The sequence below is a fragment of the Ammodytes marinus genome (genome assembly GCF_949987685.1).
Source record: "Ammodytes marinus genome assembly, chromosome: 3".
In the NCBI taxonomy this organism is placed as follows: Eukaryota; Metazoa; Chordata; class Actinopteri; order Uranoscopiformes; family Ammodytidae; genus Ammodytes; species Ammodytes marinus.
The window spans coordinates 15,938,690-15,956,599 of record NC_137232.1 but is presented as its reverse complement, the minus strand read 5'-3'; the positions used below and the strand labels follow the sequence as shown (position 1 = coordinate 15,956,599).

The following is a 17,910-nucleotide window of genomic DNA, read 5'->3' as shown; positions in this document are numbered from 1 at the left end:
TCCTGGGGAGCTTTTCAGTTGTTTTTTTAAGCCTTCAACACTTTGCATATATTAGTAATACTAAAGGCTGAGTAATACTCAACAGTTGCTTAGAATAAGAATTACAGAGCTGCTTTGGTCATAATGCTGTGCTGTCCATCAGCATATGGTCCCTCTTATATAAATGTGAATATGCAGACTGATATTGTGGCTGTGGGTAATAGCACTGTCTTTTAGAATCACTTAAGAGCATTTCACAGTACAAACGTATTCACAACAAAATGGCAGTTTTCAAGTTGTTCATATTTTAATCCGCACTTCGTCTCTCTTTTTTATTTTTTTATTTTTTTACAGTGGCATAGTTGAAAAATGAATATTCAATACTGAGAAAAAAGCAAACCTCACACATCCCCCATAAAAAGCAAATTAATTACAGCGATTAAAACTTTGTACAAAATGAGTTATTTATAGCATTATATTGAACTAACAAAATAACATGTATGAGCATTGCCAATGTGGTTTAATGTCTTTGATACAGTGACTATATACAGTGAGGGCATGTCTGATTCACCAATGCCTCAACATGTCATTAGTACTGTTTGCAGCAAACTCAAAGGCCATAACGGTGATCCTTGTATTGTTTTTTTTATGATAAGTTATAGAATTAAAAAATGTCAAAAGTTAATGTCAAACAACTACTTCAGTAACAGCAATAATATCAATCAATATAGTATTGTATAATAAATGTCAATCAATAGTAATAATAAATACATATACTTTGACCAGAATTCTTTTTTTTTTCTTTTCTCTTTTGACATTTAAAGCAATTCATTATAATCCCTGTTCGAAAAAATCTTCAAAAGTGGGAAAACAATCTCATCAAAGTGACTGAAACTGATATGACGTGAAATTAAAAGCTATAACCAGTATTTTGTCTTTTACTAAAATTGAATACTTACACATTATTTACAGGCCTTTTGGCAACACAACCTTTTGTAAGATAAATGGGGGGGAAATGAAGATTTCTGAAATACCTTAAATACTGTATATGCCAATATACAAATTGTAATGCGTCAGGGACCTCAAGATTCAACGATATTGTTCACCAATATTCACGTTAGCAAAGTATTTTACAGCAATATCCACACATTGAGCATAGTTGTTCAATAAAATTAAAACATAAATAATGAACCCCCACAAGGTTCCACTCATTCCGGTTTGGATATTACATCAAATCACCAAACAAAATTACATTTCCTCATCCGTGACAATATCTGCAAGTGTACTGAAATCCTCATCAAGTGTCTGACACCATCTCTCCATCTAGACTCATATTGAATCCTGAGACAACATTTGAAGTGTTTTCCGATCATGTTAGTCCTCAGACTTTGTGCTTTAATTTTTCTAACTTCGTACTCTGTTGGTACAATTCAACATCGTGAGCGAAAACTAAATTAAATCAACGCTGAAATATACAGACAGTGCCAAGAGGGAGTTGAGTGACAAGCACATAGACTGTGCTTCTATGATTTCTTTGTCAAAGTGCCTGCTTTGTTTTAGGATTTTCTGAACGTATGCAGGATGGCTGCGGTGGGGTGAGCTCTAGGCAACGTCCTAAATCACTGTTTAATCCCTAAAAAGATTATTTAGATGTTAAGGTTTGATAAATAGGTGTGTTTATTTGAATCATATTCGGCTCTTAAAGCAAAACCGTTTGAAAAGCTCAGACGTGGCTCTGACTTTAATTAAAGCACATTTCATGTTGCTTGAGAGATAAATTTAAAAAAATGAAGTGAGAGAGGAGAGAAAAAAAGTTAAAGCAAGCAATGAAAAAGATGAATAAAAAATGTACAGCATTTAGGCACCGTTAAAAAACTGAAATGGACAATAATCCAATTGTACATTACCAAAGTGAAAGGCTATATTGTCAGTGAATGCTTTGAAAATAAGCATATCCAAGACTAACAAAATAATAAATAAAGCAAATGTGTAGCAGTCAAAAGTAGCCATGAAACGACAGAAAAGAGTGATAGAAGTCTAAATGAAGTACTCTTTCTTTTCCTCTGCATGCACATGGTTGCCCTCAGCATTGATAATGGCTGTGTCTGCGTCGGGGGCGTCCTCTGCTCCTTTGGCCTCGTGCGTTAGATACGTGCCTGTAGATATACAGAGAGCAACAGAAAGTTATCCATCTGCTGAAAAGGGCTAGACATATACATTCACTCCAAGCTAGAAAATAGTTTTTTAAAAGTATAGCTCGAGTGACCGCTTACCTTTGTGTCTGGCCAGATACCGTCCAAGAACTATTATGAGACACAAGGTGATGAAAACCACCACTGCAACAACACCTCCGATCAAAGCGTGGTCAGGTCCATGCTGTCCTAAAGCGTTGGGATCTGAAACGAGACAGAATCAGAGATAAAGGGCACACAGGAAAAGGGAAGGGATAATGCAAGTTGTTTTCACTGCTGTCTAAAGCAGGTGTATTTATTTCTTATTGAAATGAAAAAAGTGTACTCCTGCAATTATTCTAAAAGAAATCAAGATGTCAGTTTCAAAACACAAAACATAATTGTCCCACATGAGCTGTCATATTTAGAGCAACCTGACATCACTGCTTTCAAGTGTTTGAATTGAGTTTTAAAAACATGTAATCACAGTAAATACTAAATCCCAAAATGTGTCATTTTCTACAGCAGTTTACGGCTAGAAACTGTGATGTTTTAGTGTTTGCCAAAGTCCCAATGCAAGCCATCTTTGATATTTTCCCCAGACTGTGCTTCTAATGATCTTATTTTAGTTTTTTTTAACAAGTGTTATTTAACATGAGGTGTCCTCGAGTCAGAGAGCAAGCTGAAGGTTTCCCAAGCAGGAGCATGCCTTTGTGTCCGTCTTGTGATAAACTGTAAGTGGATGTGTCTTTACTGTGCACCTTGTGTGCTCCCATTATCTCAAGCTGATAAATGGATATGGTTTGTGCTCTGATTTGCAAAGTGACCCTGGAAAATGACGGCGGGGATGTTCCTACAACCCTCATTATTATACTCCCGTTAACAGAATGCAACCCTCATTCTCAGCAACCCAAAGCTGGATTTGAGATGCATTTGTGATACATGCAGTTTATTTAACTCCATGCAGAAAAGAACCAACACAATTGTTTTATCAGGGACTCGCAACCAGGTGCTTCAGACTTAAAAATAACTCTTTTCATACAACAGTTGAATTAACTCAAACCTGGTTGCATGTCAATGGATATAATGATCTCTACGGGTGATTTCACTGTCAACAAGGGGCGTAAGCAATTTTCATTACACACTCGGCTGGTGTACACTGCTTAAAGGAATCAGGCAAGCTGAACTGATTCTTTCTGCACTGCAGTTGAACACTGCAGTTGAACTTCTCATCTCAACACAACACATTTCTTATGCTTTCCCCCAAAAGTGTGAGTAAATGAAAAATTAAGTATTTATACAAATACCCAATATTTGAGCTTTAATTCCGATATTAATGCACTGTTTATTCTTAGGTCAATACTGTATCTTAAGGCAGCATTTTAAATGAAGGTGGTTGAAAATATTAGATTTCTTCTAACAATAAGGTGACACGAAACTCCACACTGTCACAGAGATACATCAATGACTCATAGACACAACCAACTATTTCAAACCTTATACAAATAGGTATCTCACAAATACATTTCCCTATCAAACTAAATTGCTGCAACCACATGTTATGCACATAGCTCTTGAATAAACCTGGGAAAGTATGGTTTACAGAAATAATGTCCAAGAACTACGTGATCAGAGATGTGGTTTCAATGTTAATACACTGATTATTCTTAAGTCAGTCCTAGAACAAACTTGAGTCAAAAATATAAAATTTCTTGAAACAGTAAATTGACATTTACGAAACTCCGCACGGTCACAGAAAGACATCAACGACTGATATACCGTTTCACACAACCAAAGATTTCAAACCTTTAAAAAAAACATGTCTCCCACAAATAAATTACCCTATCAAAACTAAACTCATGAATATACCTGGAAAAGTATGGTGAAATAAATCAATTCCAAAAACTACGTGATCAGAGATGTGAGAGATAGAGTTTTCAACAAAGAATTGCATTAAGTAAACCGAATTGTTATTGCCCAATATCACAAATTCCAATTTGCCTCAGTACAGGGGGACTTTACAATCTCACAATCCCTTAGACCCTCGATATGGATAAGGAAAAGCTTTCCACCCCAAACCCACTTTATCAGGAAAAAGTGGAAGAAAACCTCAAGAAGAGCTACAGAGAAAGGATCCCTCTCCCAGGCCAGACACAGACATGCAGAGATGTCGTGTTAACAATATCAATTTTGGACTTCCCATTCCATTTCTGCTGTTATCACACCATCTGAAATCAAATATTTACACATTGGCACAGATACAATCTCCAGCCGTCCCAGCTCCACTCAGATAGAGCTGTCTATTCATTCCATTGTGCAAAGACGGACCCAAACCAGAGACGTTCTGTGTGATAACTTATGCAGCCTGTGTGACATGGCTGGAGAGAAAGCAGCTGGCGTCAGCAGCGGAGTGAGCATCCATGCAGGGTGATGGTTTGGCTCATGCTGTGTGGAGGTCATGATGTGTCCTGACCCAGATCCACATCCCCAGCATCACACACACTGTAAATCTGTCTTGAAATGATTTGTCTAGTTGGGATATTTACCTGTTGTTGGCCCTGGAAAGTCTTTGGCTGTTGCCATGGTTGCAGACATTGACAGCAGTAAAGGGAAGATGAGGGGGAACAACAACCATGATAAAAGAGGTGACCACAACGTTCAAAATAAAACATGAGACGTTAGCGTGGTCTGATTTGCTGAGTTGCTTTTTTTTTTGTCCGAATCTTGTCCTCAGACGTACATGCACGCTCAACAGAAGCTGTTTAAATCGACAAGATCAAGATGAACAACACATGTGAACACAGAGAGCTTTTTGGTGTGTAAATGGCAATGTACATCCTTTATAGTGCCACTTCACCGAAGATTACAAATAAGCATATTTAAGCAAATATTTTTGGTATTGGCTCAGGTCTGTAACGTTTTGTACGAGTTGTAGCTGCAAATTGTTTTTCATGCTTTGTGCAACAGAAATGAAATTCCTCTCCCAGTTATTGTTTTAGTGTGGAAGCAGACATAGGAACAAATGAACCAAAACTAGCTGCATGCCTAAAGTACTAGAGGGAAATTAGAAGAAAAAAAAGGTTTTATACTTTTACACTTTAACCCATTGATGACTATGGCAATCTAGGATGCATGTCCTTAATGCCTGAGGGTTTTCTGAAAAAATAGTACGAATTGTCAAGTCTACCAAAACCTTAATATCTAAGCCTGTGTAGCACATAGAAACATGAAATAAAATACATTTAAAAGTTAAGGTTCACAGGTTTTATTTAAACATGCTCCCTTAGCGCTTACAAACCAACAAATATTTCTAAAAATCGTCAAAATTAGATGAATTAGAAAATTATTAAATATTGTTAATAAATAGATGCAATGTGTTGTGTGATTTTCGTCAGTAGTCTATAGTAGACCTTGATTGTGCGCACCAAACGCCACTAACTGTTCTGTCGCCGACATAGCTGGCGTATTTTTTTTATTATTTTTTTTATTTCTTATTTTTTTGATTGACATGATTTTCGGCAAACCACACAACTTTTGGGTGGTCACGTGGTCTTAAAAAAATCAACAAAACCCACCTCATGTGTATTTGAACCAATGACAGTGCATTCAATGCTGGGAATGCCATGAAAATTAGATAAAGTAATAATGCTGCACGATGCAGCATCAGGCAGGAGAGCCAATGTGGCATCGCGCAGCAGCCGTCATCAATGGGTTAATATTGTGGGAAAGCAATCCCTTTAAGACTTTTCATCTACTTAATCAGGTAAGATACAGTTCAACGAAAAATATTAGTTGCTCAGAAATCTGAAGTCCCGGCTTTCACTTTATCTACTTTCTGGATTATTATCAGAGAATAATATGAGAATAATAAAAGGTAACGCTTGCCACATTCTTGCCACTAGTACTGCTATGCTATCAAAGTCTTTATGAATGGGTTGTGTTTGTATTGTGCATGTGCACAAGGACCCTCATGCATGCAGTCAATATAATACACATTCAAGCTATTCCACTGGCCGACAGTTGTGCTAACAAAGGCTGTCAGATCCGCCATGGAGTTAGACAATACAACAATAGTTTTTATAAATGTGTGTGTACATCTGTCCTCTGAGTTTCTGGTTATTCTACTTCACATTAGAGGATGTGTTGCTGAGGATCAGAGTGCATGCAGTGCAGAGTGTGGAGTTGTTTAGATCAGCACAGTTCTGTACAAAACTGTGAAAATCTGGTCAAGCCAATTGGGCTTTGGTGCACATCTTTCCGTGCTGTTACGGTACCATTCCTTGGAGCAGACAAAAAGGACGAGGGCCACTACGGTAACATGCATCTATAAATCCAACTAGGCACTGCACTACAATTTTATGAGAAAGTCAATGCATGTTTGCCAGGCCTTTAGATTACACATACATGTGATTTTGGCTAATTTAAAGCACATTCCAAATCTAAGTTACTTTTGTGTGGTGGCTGAATATGGCAAAGTCATACACAGACACTTTAACACCAAGTCCATAAAGAGAGAAGAAGTGAAGTAAACATAAGAGGGCGTGTCGGCGCCGGTATATACTTAGTGCAAATTCCTAAGTGGATACGGTGCTGAAACGGGGCAGATTGGGGGCGCTATTTCACATGCTATTTTGCAGCAATTCATGGAGCTATAGCGTATAGCACTCGCAATCCATTCTTAGTAGATGTGGCCCATGGAGTGTGTGATTTGAACCTTCAAACATAAATTCATGAGTTCAAAGTCATAAATGTTAAGAACAAAAGTATTTTAACTCATGCTTTCTATTTTCTTCTGAAAAGATGTATCTTTGTGCAATGATTTACACACAGCAACCTGACAGCTGCCTACCTGATAAGGCCAAACAGAGTCTGCATTCGATCAGCTACCAATAATAAAACAAATCAGAAACATTAATACACAGGCGTTTGAGGTAAGAGGGCTGTCTATAAAAAAGAAATTTGAAAGGAGAAAACAGAATAAATTGAGTATTGAATTCTTCCAGTAAAACAATGCAGTTTTTTTTTTAGCTCAAAGCCTGTTTGTTAGCTCATCAATCATCAAGTGTGTGTTTGGTGTCATGTATGGGAGTGCATGGAGCATTGAGGCGGTGCCATGGAGCGGGTGCAAGAAAACGCAGCTGTGATGTGGGAATGTGGGCATTAGCAGATTGGAAGACTAGCGGCTGGAGAGAGGGAGGCATGGGAGCTTAACATGGAGGCGCTAAGGTGATGACGTCTGCTTAACGAAAACAGGAACAACAGGGAGCAAAACAAAACTTCCCCATGGGGAGCAAGCCTAACATGAGAAAGCTTACAGGAATATCAAAACGGTACACAAATTGATTTAGTGCACATGGCTGGTGCTGTGTGCTGTTGATTCCGGTCTTTCCCTCCAGTGAATACAGGCAAAATAATTGAAAAATTATTCCGATGATAAAAATAAAAGAGTGAGGCCTACTCAAATGACTCAAGCTCTGAATGAGTGAATTATTTCAGCAATATCTTTGGGAAAAGGTTGTGTTAGGCATGAAGGACTAATATTTCTAACATCGATTCAATTTCAATGTGTGTAAAAATTGATAAGCAACCATGCTTATTGAGGTGAAAATTGTACAATGAGTGAAAAACGACCAAACTCTCTGTCTGTTTCCATCTCCCTAAAATCTCACTCATAGTTATTATCATATACATTGTTTCCTTGCTTTACTTAAAAGAGTGTGTGAAGGAGGGTAATTGCAGACGGTGATAAATCGCAGCGGAGCGATGACATTTATTGCTTCTAAGCTCTCCTGTCATTAGCAAATTCGGCTTAGAGGCTGAGATGATCCGAAGAGACCTGGTAAGTATTCACCCAGACACGCTGTAGCTCTGAAGAATGACTGTCATCATCAGTGGAAATGAGCCCGTCTCACACATCTTTTAACCCGCTCAACTCAATTTCTCATCCTTCCCTAGTAACCAGAACCTTTGTGTTTAATGTGAGAGAGCTGCAGCGTTTTTTTCCTCTAACTATTTGACTGATTGATTGATTTAAATGTTTTATTTTGAACATGTAAAAGAAAAACAGAAAATGTCATACAGAAAATAATGATGTTACACAAAATAGAAAGCATAATGCATGAATGACAAACACTTGCTGATTGGAATAACATGTAATTTCATCTGTTAATATGAAATGTGTGTGCCTGGGAAAACAGTTCCCAGGCACACACACGTTTAATTCACAACCCAGGTGTATGAACACGTTTTTAATGTTTCTGTTTGATTTAAAATATTTAAAATAAATCTTTTGGACTGTGAAATTTGAGGATTCAAACTTTTTCCAGCACATGGCTCAGAGATTTTGACAGGATGATATGGAGTAGCCGGAATTCATAGCAAGCTGAAGGCTTTCCCTGCCCAAAAGCCTCTGCCTTTAAAATCGAATAAAGAAGCTGTTTTGCATCCACCAACTACTTGTGAGCATGAATAAATCCTGCGTCTGAGCTGTCATAAGTCGCTACCAAACAAGCTGCACTGTTAAATTGGCAAAATTGGAAACAAATAAATCCATGTGGAATTTTAATACACTGTCCTTGTTTTTGGCTTGGCTGCAGTTGATAAACGTTTTAAGGAGGCCTTAATGATCCCTTCCCTGCACCATGCTGTCTTTCTTCTCTCAGCCACTCCACTGTCTCGGGATTAACTTATCTCTCCTCCAGCAGGTACTCGAAGGCTAAATTCTGCACCCTTAACACTTTTTCCCTGTTTCCTTTTCCTGTTTTCCTTAGGAAGAGTCCAAAAGCTAAACCTGTGGAGCGATATGAACGGTACAGTGAGGTAAACTTGGTTATCCTGCACAATTTCAAGCAGGATTTAAAAGTGAATTCTGATCAAAATGGTCTCTGAACTGGCGACCTGGATCAGTGGTGGTCTGAAAATGTAATTAGCCTTAATTGTATATATCTCAACCACAAAATTACAAAAAAATTCAACTTTAGACTTGAAAATTAACTCAATATTACATTTGTGGTCACCCCTCGTCTTATTTTATCCAATCGTGAATTTCCACAGCAGAAAGTGGAATGTAATCATGTTAAGGTTAATATCTAAGGAGGATCCACTGGTGTGTGAGTGTGCATCCTACAAAGGTTGAAAAGTGCTGTACTTTTGTAATGTTGCTAAATTTTAGAGATAAATGTGTTTTTATTTTCCAGGCAGCAATTGGTTTTCATTAATTTCTATACAAGATAAGTTGCAGGTCATGTATTGGAAACATGACAAATCAATCTGTACCTACACTGCATGGTCCAACACAGTGATTAATATAATTTATGAATTATTGATTGTATTTTGGCCACAAAGAGTAAGAAAAAAAATCCTTTACATGGTGGCAAGGTTTGAAATAGAATCAGAATTCAGAAAGATTCACCAATGACTGTTGAAGGATTGAAGTTGAACATGGAATTCATCAACCTACTTGTCATTCAAAAATGTAATCAAAAAGTTTCCATAAATATGTCTCCAACAGTCATTGTGTTCATTTGATTGTCTGACAGAAAGATTCCAGGAGATAACGGACTTCATCTACTTCTATTGAAAGAAACTTTGGTATTTACAGTATCTATAATTGCTTTGTTATTATGCTGACTGACAAACCCTCTGGTGGCCTTGAATCTTTGTAATGAACACCAGCCTCCTCTTTGAGTTAGTACACAGTGTGCTACAAAGTCTTAAAGAAACAGCAAAACGGATCATCCGTGACAAGGCAATAGCCATTACTGTACCCACCATATACAAATAGTACATATTCAGCAGTGCTTGTCCCCAGGTGGTTGCTGGCCTCGCAGCGGTATGTGCCATTGTCTGTTTTGTTTAGTGTGGTGATGGTTAGTTCCTTGCCCTCCACAATCATACGTTCGATGTCTGGCAGCTCTCCTCCATCTTTAGACCACAGCAAGGGCTCAGGTCTGGAAAACAAAATATGAACAGTATTTTATTTTTTATCATGCTGCTTGTGATTTCCATAATCTAAAGTATTAATGAATGAACAAAAGAAAAGGAATCACATTTTATGTTGAATTTCTGCCAATTTTCATTTAAGTATCTGCCACCTAATTGAAGCCATAAATCAATGACAACTTACTTTGGGTTGCCTATGGAAACGCACTCCAATTTGAAGTATTGCCCTTCCTGTGGAATAATCACTGAATGTCTGATCTCCAGATGGGGAGCATCTGCAAGGAGTAAAATTAACAACAACAACACAATCAAACAGTATTACACTGTGTGTGTTAGAGTCTTCAACTTTAACACTGACAAAGTACAGCAGTTAGTTCCTTACCCATTGGACAGCTCTTAGCTTTAGCCCGTATAACTGTTCTGCTTTGGGGCTAATCCCTTACCTGCAAACTAATCCTACACTAATCCTGAGCGAATGCAAAAACTAAATCTGCAGACATAAATGTAATATACAATCCTTGTATTTCTTCTCAATAGTAATCTTGCGCCTAATCCAGCTTTGCAGGGTGTGTGTGACTGCACTCACAGTGGACCACCAGGACCTCCGTTGTCATGTAAGGGTTGGACAGAGACACATGCTCCACGCTGCAGGTGTAGGCAACTCCATCGTCCCGTCTGTCCACCTGGAACTGGAGGCTACTCTTAACAGTGAATGATTTCCCTGTGGCGTTCACCTTAGAAGTGCCTGCAGAAAGTCAGAGACACGAACCAGTGTCAAAGGCACTATTAGTAACATTATTTGGCAACAGTTCTTGGTTTTGTGCAAGCCCTTCATACAATAAAAGCATTTTTGAAAGAGCTGCGGGGAAACAAATATATCAGCTTGTACGGTACTAATATGTGACATTTTAGTTCAAGAAGTTTCTTTGCCGGCAAAAGAAAGCTGCAGTGTTGTTGTTGTTGTTTTTCTCTGCATCTCCTTTGAGGGAGAAAAATCTTTGGCATTTGAAAGTCAAGTCAAAGTACAGTGAATAGTGAGGGGAGAGCAGTAGGAGCGCTGACTCGGTTGGCTGGCTATGTTTGCTCCTCCAGGACTGTCTCTCAAACATCCCAGTCAACACAAACAGGCCAACACACTCCCTCAGCAGTTGCACAGTGGATTTCCATAGTTGTATTCTCGCACCTTTCCTTTCTTTGCCTTAGTTCTAGGCCCAAATTCACCCTTTACACAGCTTCAGATCTTGATTTGTGCTGGTTCATTCCATGCCCCGTGTTCATTTAGAGAAGGCTTTTAACTTATAATTGGAAGCGATTCTTTGCAGGTTCCTGTGGCTCTCCTATCAACATTAGTAGTGTAACTTTTTTTCGCAGGGAACAGCTGTACAAGGCTACAGCCGCACAATTCAAAAGGGATGAAGGAATTACTTCACAACAGCCTCAAAAGGACTTTTCACTGGAGCTGCTATACCCTCCTCACCCCCTTAGAACCCCCCCCCCCCCACACACACACACACTTCCCCTTCCATCTAGCACAAACCCAGGTCAATCAATACACACGTACATATATACTCACTTTACTTACAAATACACACACACACACACACACACACACACACACACACACACACACACACACACACACACACACACACACACACACACACACACACACACACACACACACACACACACACACACACACACATACACACACACACGGCAAGGGCAAGGCATCATCATCATTTCGGGCTGATCTGACCCATTTGTTCCACTCCACTGAGTCTTTTTGATTTTGTCATCTGCAGGGAGATGTGTCCTTTATTGGACTTGCCATTGACACCACTACTATGACTGCTAGTAATACTGCTACATCTGGTTCTTCTACTACCTGTATTTTTTCTCAGATTTCAGATTCAATGATAGTACTTCTTGTGTACTCACTACAATTATCTCAGAGTGATACTTTTTCATTAAAATTACTTGACAAAAAAATAAACACGTTTTTAATCAGCTAAGAAAAGAAACGGTTGATGATTTGGTCTTTGTTTTGATTTATCTTTCCATGTTAAGTTACACTAGCATCAATCAATCTTACTGGATTTTATTGATATTAACTGTTGTATTTTGTATATGTGACAATAAAATGGAAAAAGGTGAAACTTAGTCAAGTAAAAACAGCAAGAAGACAAGGACAAACAAGATGATGGAGGAAGAAGAAGAAACAAGAAAATCACCATTTCACATCACACCTCACCTGCCTGCAGGATATACTGCCCATATTGATTAATGCATCACAAATGAGATTATTTTTGAAACCTAATTTCAAACACATCAAATATTATTTGAGTAAACAGTGAAGTCAGAGGCCTTGTATTTGGCCCTGAAGTACACAGGAGGCATAGTAAGTAGATATGTGGAGTCAAACACAAATCTTTCCAGCTTTTCTTCACATTCATCAAGACGCCTGCAGCCTCAGAACTGCCAAAGAGAAGCTGTCAGTCTGTTCCAAGGCGGCTGCCAGCATTGCCAGAGAGTGTGCTGAGGCAGCTTTCGTAAGAATGTGAATGTGCACAGGTGCACCTGCTTTGAACCAGATCCCCGAGAGGCAAGCAGCTCTTCATTCAGGCACCTGGGGGCGAAATCACCACCTCCACGTCTGTTATAACATGGTGCAACTTCAGTGGTGAATTTTGATTTTGAAGGCCTAGTATAGTTTAATAAGAATAATGATAAAGTTAGTCAGGTCTGTTTTAATCACTTACATATCAGCTTCCTCTCATATTAGTATTATGTTTGTTGTTGTCCTTAGCTTTGAAGGAACACCGGCATAACAATTTGATCCTTTTTTTAATCCACAACCTAACTTCCTCCATTGCTTTCAGGCCTCTAAATTTTAATGGTTTATACAATCTTTAACTAAATTCTTAAGAGTTAGCCTACACAGATTTTTTTTGCATTAAAGTTATTCATAATTGCACTTGCAGTGGAAAAGCTGGTCTAGATTGCCTAAAATAAATTCACTGTAATGTGCCTCATCCTGTGTTTTTAGAGGATGTCAACTGATGTTAAGACGGATAATTGAAGACATGTCTAGGGAAAGCAGTGCAGCAACACATAGATCATTCCTGCTGATGAGGGCTACAGGTGTTGAATACTTTAATCATATCTCCTTAGATTAGAGAAGCTTGTAGTGCAAACATAAATCAGCTGAGCCAACTGAATTATTTGGTCGTGAACATGTTACTCCACTTACTAGAGAAAGTTGCTACATTTCTTGCTCTTCACATTTGACAAGAAAGTTGCAACGAAGTCGATGAGTTGGCAACATTTGGTATAAACAATTAGCAAACAGCAGGGGGCTAGAGATGTGTTTTTTTGCTGTAAAACTGAGGTGCCAAAAATGAAAGAAAAAAATGAAAGTTTGTGATATTTCATCTGTGCACTGCTTGATCCTACAGAACAGTCTGGGAGCTGATTCAAAATAAAGGACTGCATAGATTTAACACCAAAATAATAATATAGTATACATTTATCCTCTTGATTTACGATGTCTTGATATATTTCATAACCAAATATAAAATTAGCCACCAGGTTGGAGCTGTGCTGTATTTGAATGTGCTTTGTTGTTTCATTGTGAAAAACCTTATGTATGAAATGAGAACAACAGTGGGTTTGTCCTCAATAGATTACAATTTGAAGCCAAGCTGTCACTCAGCGACACAAGTCATTTGTATGGCTCTATGCTCTGCAAGCAAATTATTTGACACTTGATGACAGTTGCATTCTGATGTGTGTAATGCTGTGTGCTTCTAATATAAATTGTTGAAAAAACAAATCATCAGAGCATGAAATAAATAGAACATGTTTTTGCCATTACACCTGCTGTCATCTTGGGGCTTTTGTTGACTGGTTACCCAGAGGGGATTTATTTGACTGACAGCAGACACTGATGGCAAAGATCTACCACGGAAAAACCAATGGCAGAACACGCTGCTCCCAGTAGTCACTAAAGGATGCTTTATAGTAGCATCTATGAAGGGCTAAGATCCAGAGAACTGACATTCCTCCTGTTTGACACTTTGACATGAAAATAAAGTTTTTAAGTTGAGCCCTGGAGTCTCCGCTTTGTTCTTGATCCGTCTTTGGAGGTGCATCACACCAGGTCTGTTTGCCCAAGCGGCTTAATAAAACCCAAGGTACGCAGGATAGAACTCTCGAAAGCAGAAACAAGACACCAGCTGAGATAGATTTGATGATAGTGGTTTAAAAAAGAAAAAAACATGTGTATATTCACTCATCACATACTAATCATCGTCAGTGTCATATCCAACATCAATTCATACATCAATGTAGGTAATTGTCTTTTTATTTGAATTACCTTTTTGAAATTTTGTGAAGCTAGCTAACTTTGGCGTGGGATGTAGGCATTACATTTTAATTTTTACCCACAAACAAGGATAGTTAGAGCCACGAGTTAAGTTGTGGATATGTCCACATATTTTAAGAATAATATATTGGTGTTGAGCTTTCAGAAGTTATCTGTGTATATATCAAGACATAAAGAAAAACATTAAAATAAAATCATCTCAGTTTCTACTTGTGATGGACAGCCAGTCCTGTTGTGATGCTGTGTGCCAGCTCTCCACTGGCCTTTCAGGAGTCTACGTGCATGTCATTTCAACAAGCAAACTTCATATCCCAGCCACTCTCCCATCAATCATCTTGCCATGTTGGGCAGACACAGACAGAACCACCAAGAAGAAGCTCTGTGGTGCAAATCTTCAATAAAGAGCAACTGTCACACGGAGTCGCTGCAGCAGGCTCCATTACATTAAAGAACTCCACACACACACAGCTTACCTCTGACAATAAATTGAGGAAAACATTCCATTCCTATTTCTTAATGTTTTTGTCTTTTTTTGTGCTTTAAAGCAGCAATGAGACAGTGATAAAAGCGGTAAGAAGCGCAGAGCTTCAGACAGTTTGCTAAGAGGTATACAAGAAAGTGAAAGCTTGTAAGGCACACAGTGTGAAACCACGTGTGATCAGTAGTACACATTGATGCACTGCGCCATCTGCTACCTAATACATTCTTTCTGTCACTTTTCTTTTCATTTGGGGGTGAAGATAGTTATGTGGCCTTTCTTATATGCTCTTGAATCCTTCTTGACTCATTTAACTTATCTACTGTAATTGCTGCTGTTAAATGATATAATGCATCTGCAGATTCAACTGAAAGCTCGGCAAGACCAACTCATCACATGCAAACAGTGCTATGGCTGGAAGGAAAAATAATTTGAAACCTTGGGTCAAATTAACACCTATGTCTTTTCAGCTGAACACAAAACATTAGGCACACAGTCTGTCTCAAACTGTGAGCAGTACATTGTTGCACTCAGGTTCTGAAGAGGCTCTTCCTCTCGAAGTCTGTTTAGGAGCAAAAGATTTCCTCTAAAGTATGATTCCCCCCAATGGCATACTTGACCAACATTCAAACGATTTGTGAATTAACTACTTTGTCTGTGAGTCTCTCAGCTAAAGGAATGAACAAAGTTGTGACAATAAATCAACTGTTTCTAATTTTTCTAGAACAAAAATGTAAAACATCTGCTGGTTTCAAACGTGAGGATTTGCTGTTTCTCTGTTCTATATAAATGCACATTTAAAGCAAGCATCAGCACAAGAGAAAACTCTAGAGTTGACATTTTAATTTCTTGATAATGACCTATAGCATTGATTTGTGTTCCTATAATCAACCTGCAACAGTAAATCATTACAATATTGCCATTAACACAGAAAACAGAACGCTGTGCAGACTTTGCTGTTGATATACACCTAACTCTATAATTAGAATCAATAACAGGCAGTCGTTGGTCAGGTAGTGAAATGTGTGGACGGCTCTGCCACAGTCCAGCAACATTTGGACAGCTTCTAGCGACAGCATAGCGAAGCTGGCTGTGTGCCAGGCGAATCATAGTAGCGCCAAACTCCTGGCCAGGGGAACAATGCAAGAATATGAGCACAAAGGAATGCAGCAGCTGAATGACTTGACAGTAATGATGTCTCTAGGAGGGTGTACGAGTGGTAACGGGATACAGCGCTCAGTGAAATCCACATGCTTACCTTGGACCTCCTTGTCATTTCTGAACCAGCGGATGTTGGCGGCTGGTTTGCTGCCCGCTGTGGTGCACGTCAGGGTGATGGCGTCCCCCTCCATGGCAGGCTTGGTGAATCCTTTGATCTCCGGCCGTCCTGGAACTCCTTTGGCACATGGAAATGTAATTATAAATAGCACACTGAATACATGTGTAGTGTATTATGAGCTGAGTAGGAACCCGCAGAGTGGAGTTATAGGTATTCCTCCAACAATATAAAATTATTAACTGATTGACAGTTATTTATTTTGAGATAGTCATGCCTTCTTCTCCCAGTTTCAAGGTCTAATTTAACATTTACTGTATCCCCCCCGACCCCCCAAAGTTAGTTATTTTAGGGAAGGTCATATAGGATGATAAACAACTGACAAACCAGAAAAAAATGAATTATGAAAAACAGATAACTCACCATAAATGGTAACTAAATATGAAAAATAAATATATAATTTAAGTTGAAGTTGAATTTTTAAGTTTATTTTTAAAAGTGGCCCAAAATATTTTCTTCCAAATGACCGTGGCTACTTTGCCCCCAGCTGTGAGATGCCTGACAAAAGTAACACAAATGTACATCTAAATACATGTACTGTAACTGTAGCAGTGTATGGGAGTTGACTTTTATTAGTCTACTATTTCCGAACTTTCTTTAACAGACATGTCTGTCCTAAGTTTTTTGTGGCTCTCCTGCATTGCAGAAAATTAAATATAGTAACCCTAGCTCACAAGCTTATCTGTCATCCATAATTCTGGTTGACAATGGGAAAATATAATGCATGGATGATATTTTAGTGAATGGTGAAGTAAATCAACAGGCTCTATGCAGGGATTCATGCTGTCAGAGCGTGACGAATTAGCCACAAGTAATTGGGCCTGTGGAGACCGGACCAAAATGGACATCCTTACCCAGAACAGTGAGGAAGGCCTTGGTGGTCTTGACAGGCATGGTGAAGAGCGAGCAGGTGTACATGCCCTCGTCTGACAGGCTGACGTCACTGATTCTGATTGTGAGCTCCTGCGATGAGGCTCGCACCAGCTCGATTCTGTGGTCCCTCAGAGCTGGAGAAGGAAAAAACAGAGACAGAAACAGAGTTCACTAATGGGCAAGTGCTGGCGGAATTCTTCTATGGTAATTAACTGTTAGAAGTACCATTGGTAATGCAGATGACCTTTACCAGAAAGTGGGTGAATGCACCGTGCTTTCACTTATCACAAATAGTTGTCAAATGCTGCAAACCCATAGTGTGGCCAATGGTTGAAACATTTTGTTTACATTTGCATTCTAGGCTGACAGTCTTATTCATAGTTGTCGACAATACAGGAGGCATCAGTGGTATGCAATGAAGCAGAAAAAAGCTTGTTGTCCTATATTACAATATCTGTTATGGTGTAATCACTTACATTATTGGTATTGATTTAGACTCACTTTAACACATTTACCAATCTCACATTTTGAACATTGATACCAAAACCTGCCCTGGCCAGTTAGTATATCGTTACTGTGAAAAAGGCTTAATAATTACAGAATACAGGGCAGATAAGGGCTAACCAATAATTCAATATAATGTTTGTTAAGCTTCATCGCTATCATTTTCACTATGATGATTTTTCCACCTTTTAGATACTGGATACTTAACATCACTTCTCATTCAGATGTGACTACACCCTCA

General features: G+C 38.7%; 1 protein-coding gene across 3 annotated transcripts in view; it reads right to left on the bottom strand.

The window, feature by feature from the left end:
- Window positions 1-398: 398 nt before the first annotated feature.
- cadm2b (cell adhesion molecule 2b) overlaps window positions 399-17,910 on the bottom strand; it is a 145,407-nt gene continuing 127,895 nt past the window's right edge. For 2 of the 3 annotated variants that reach the window (XM_080054102.1, XM_080054104.1), the window contains 7 exons: window positions 17,147-17,299; window positions 16,215-16,352; window positions 10,678-10,836; window positions 10,276-10,366; window positions 9,921-10,099; window positions 2,253-2,375; window positions 399-2,135 (listed from right to left, as the gene is read on the bottom strand). In XM_080054102.1, coding sequence (XP_079910228.1) covers window positions 2,017-2,135; window positions 2,253-2,375; window positions 9,921-10,099; window positions 10,276-10,366; window positions 10,678-10,836; window positions 16,215-16,352; window positions 17,147-17,299 — 962 coding nt within the window. In that variant the 3' untranslated portion in view covers window positions 399-2,016. The remainder of the gene's footprint in view (window positions 2,136-2,252; window positions 2,376-9,920; window positions 10,100-10,275; window positions 10,367-10,677; window positions 10,837-16,214; window positions 16,353-17,146; window positions 17,300-17,910) is intronic. The other variant, XM_080054103.1, reaches the window with a different exon arrangement.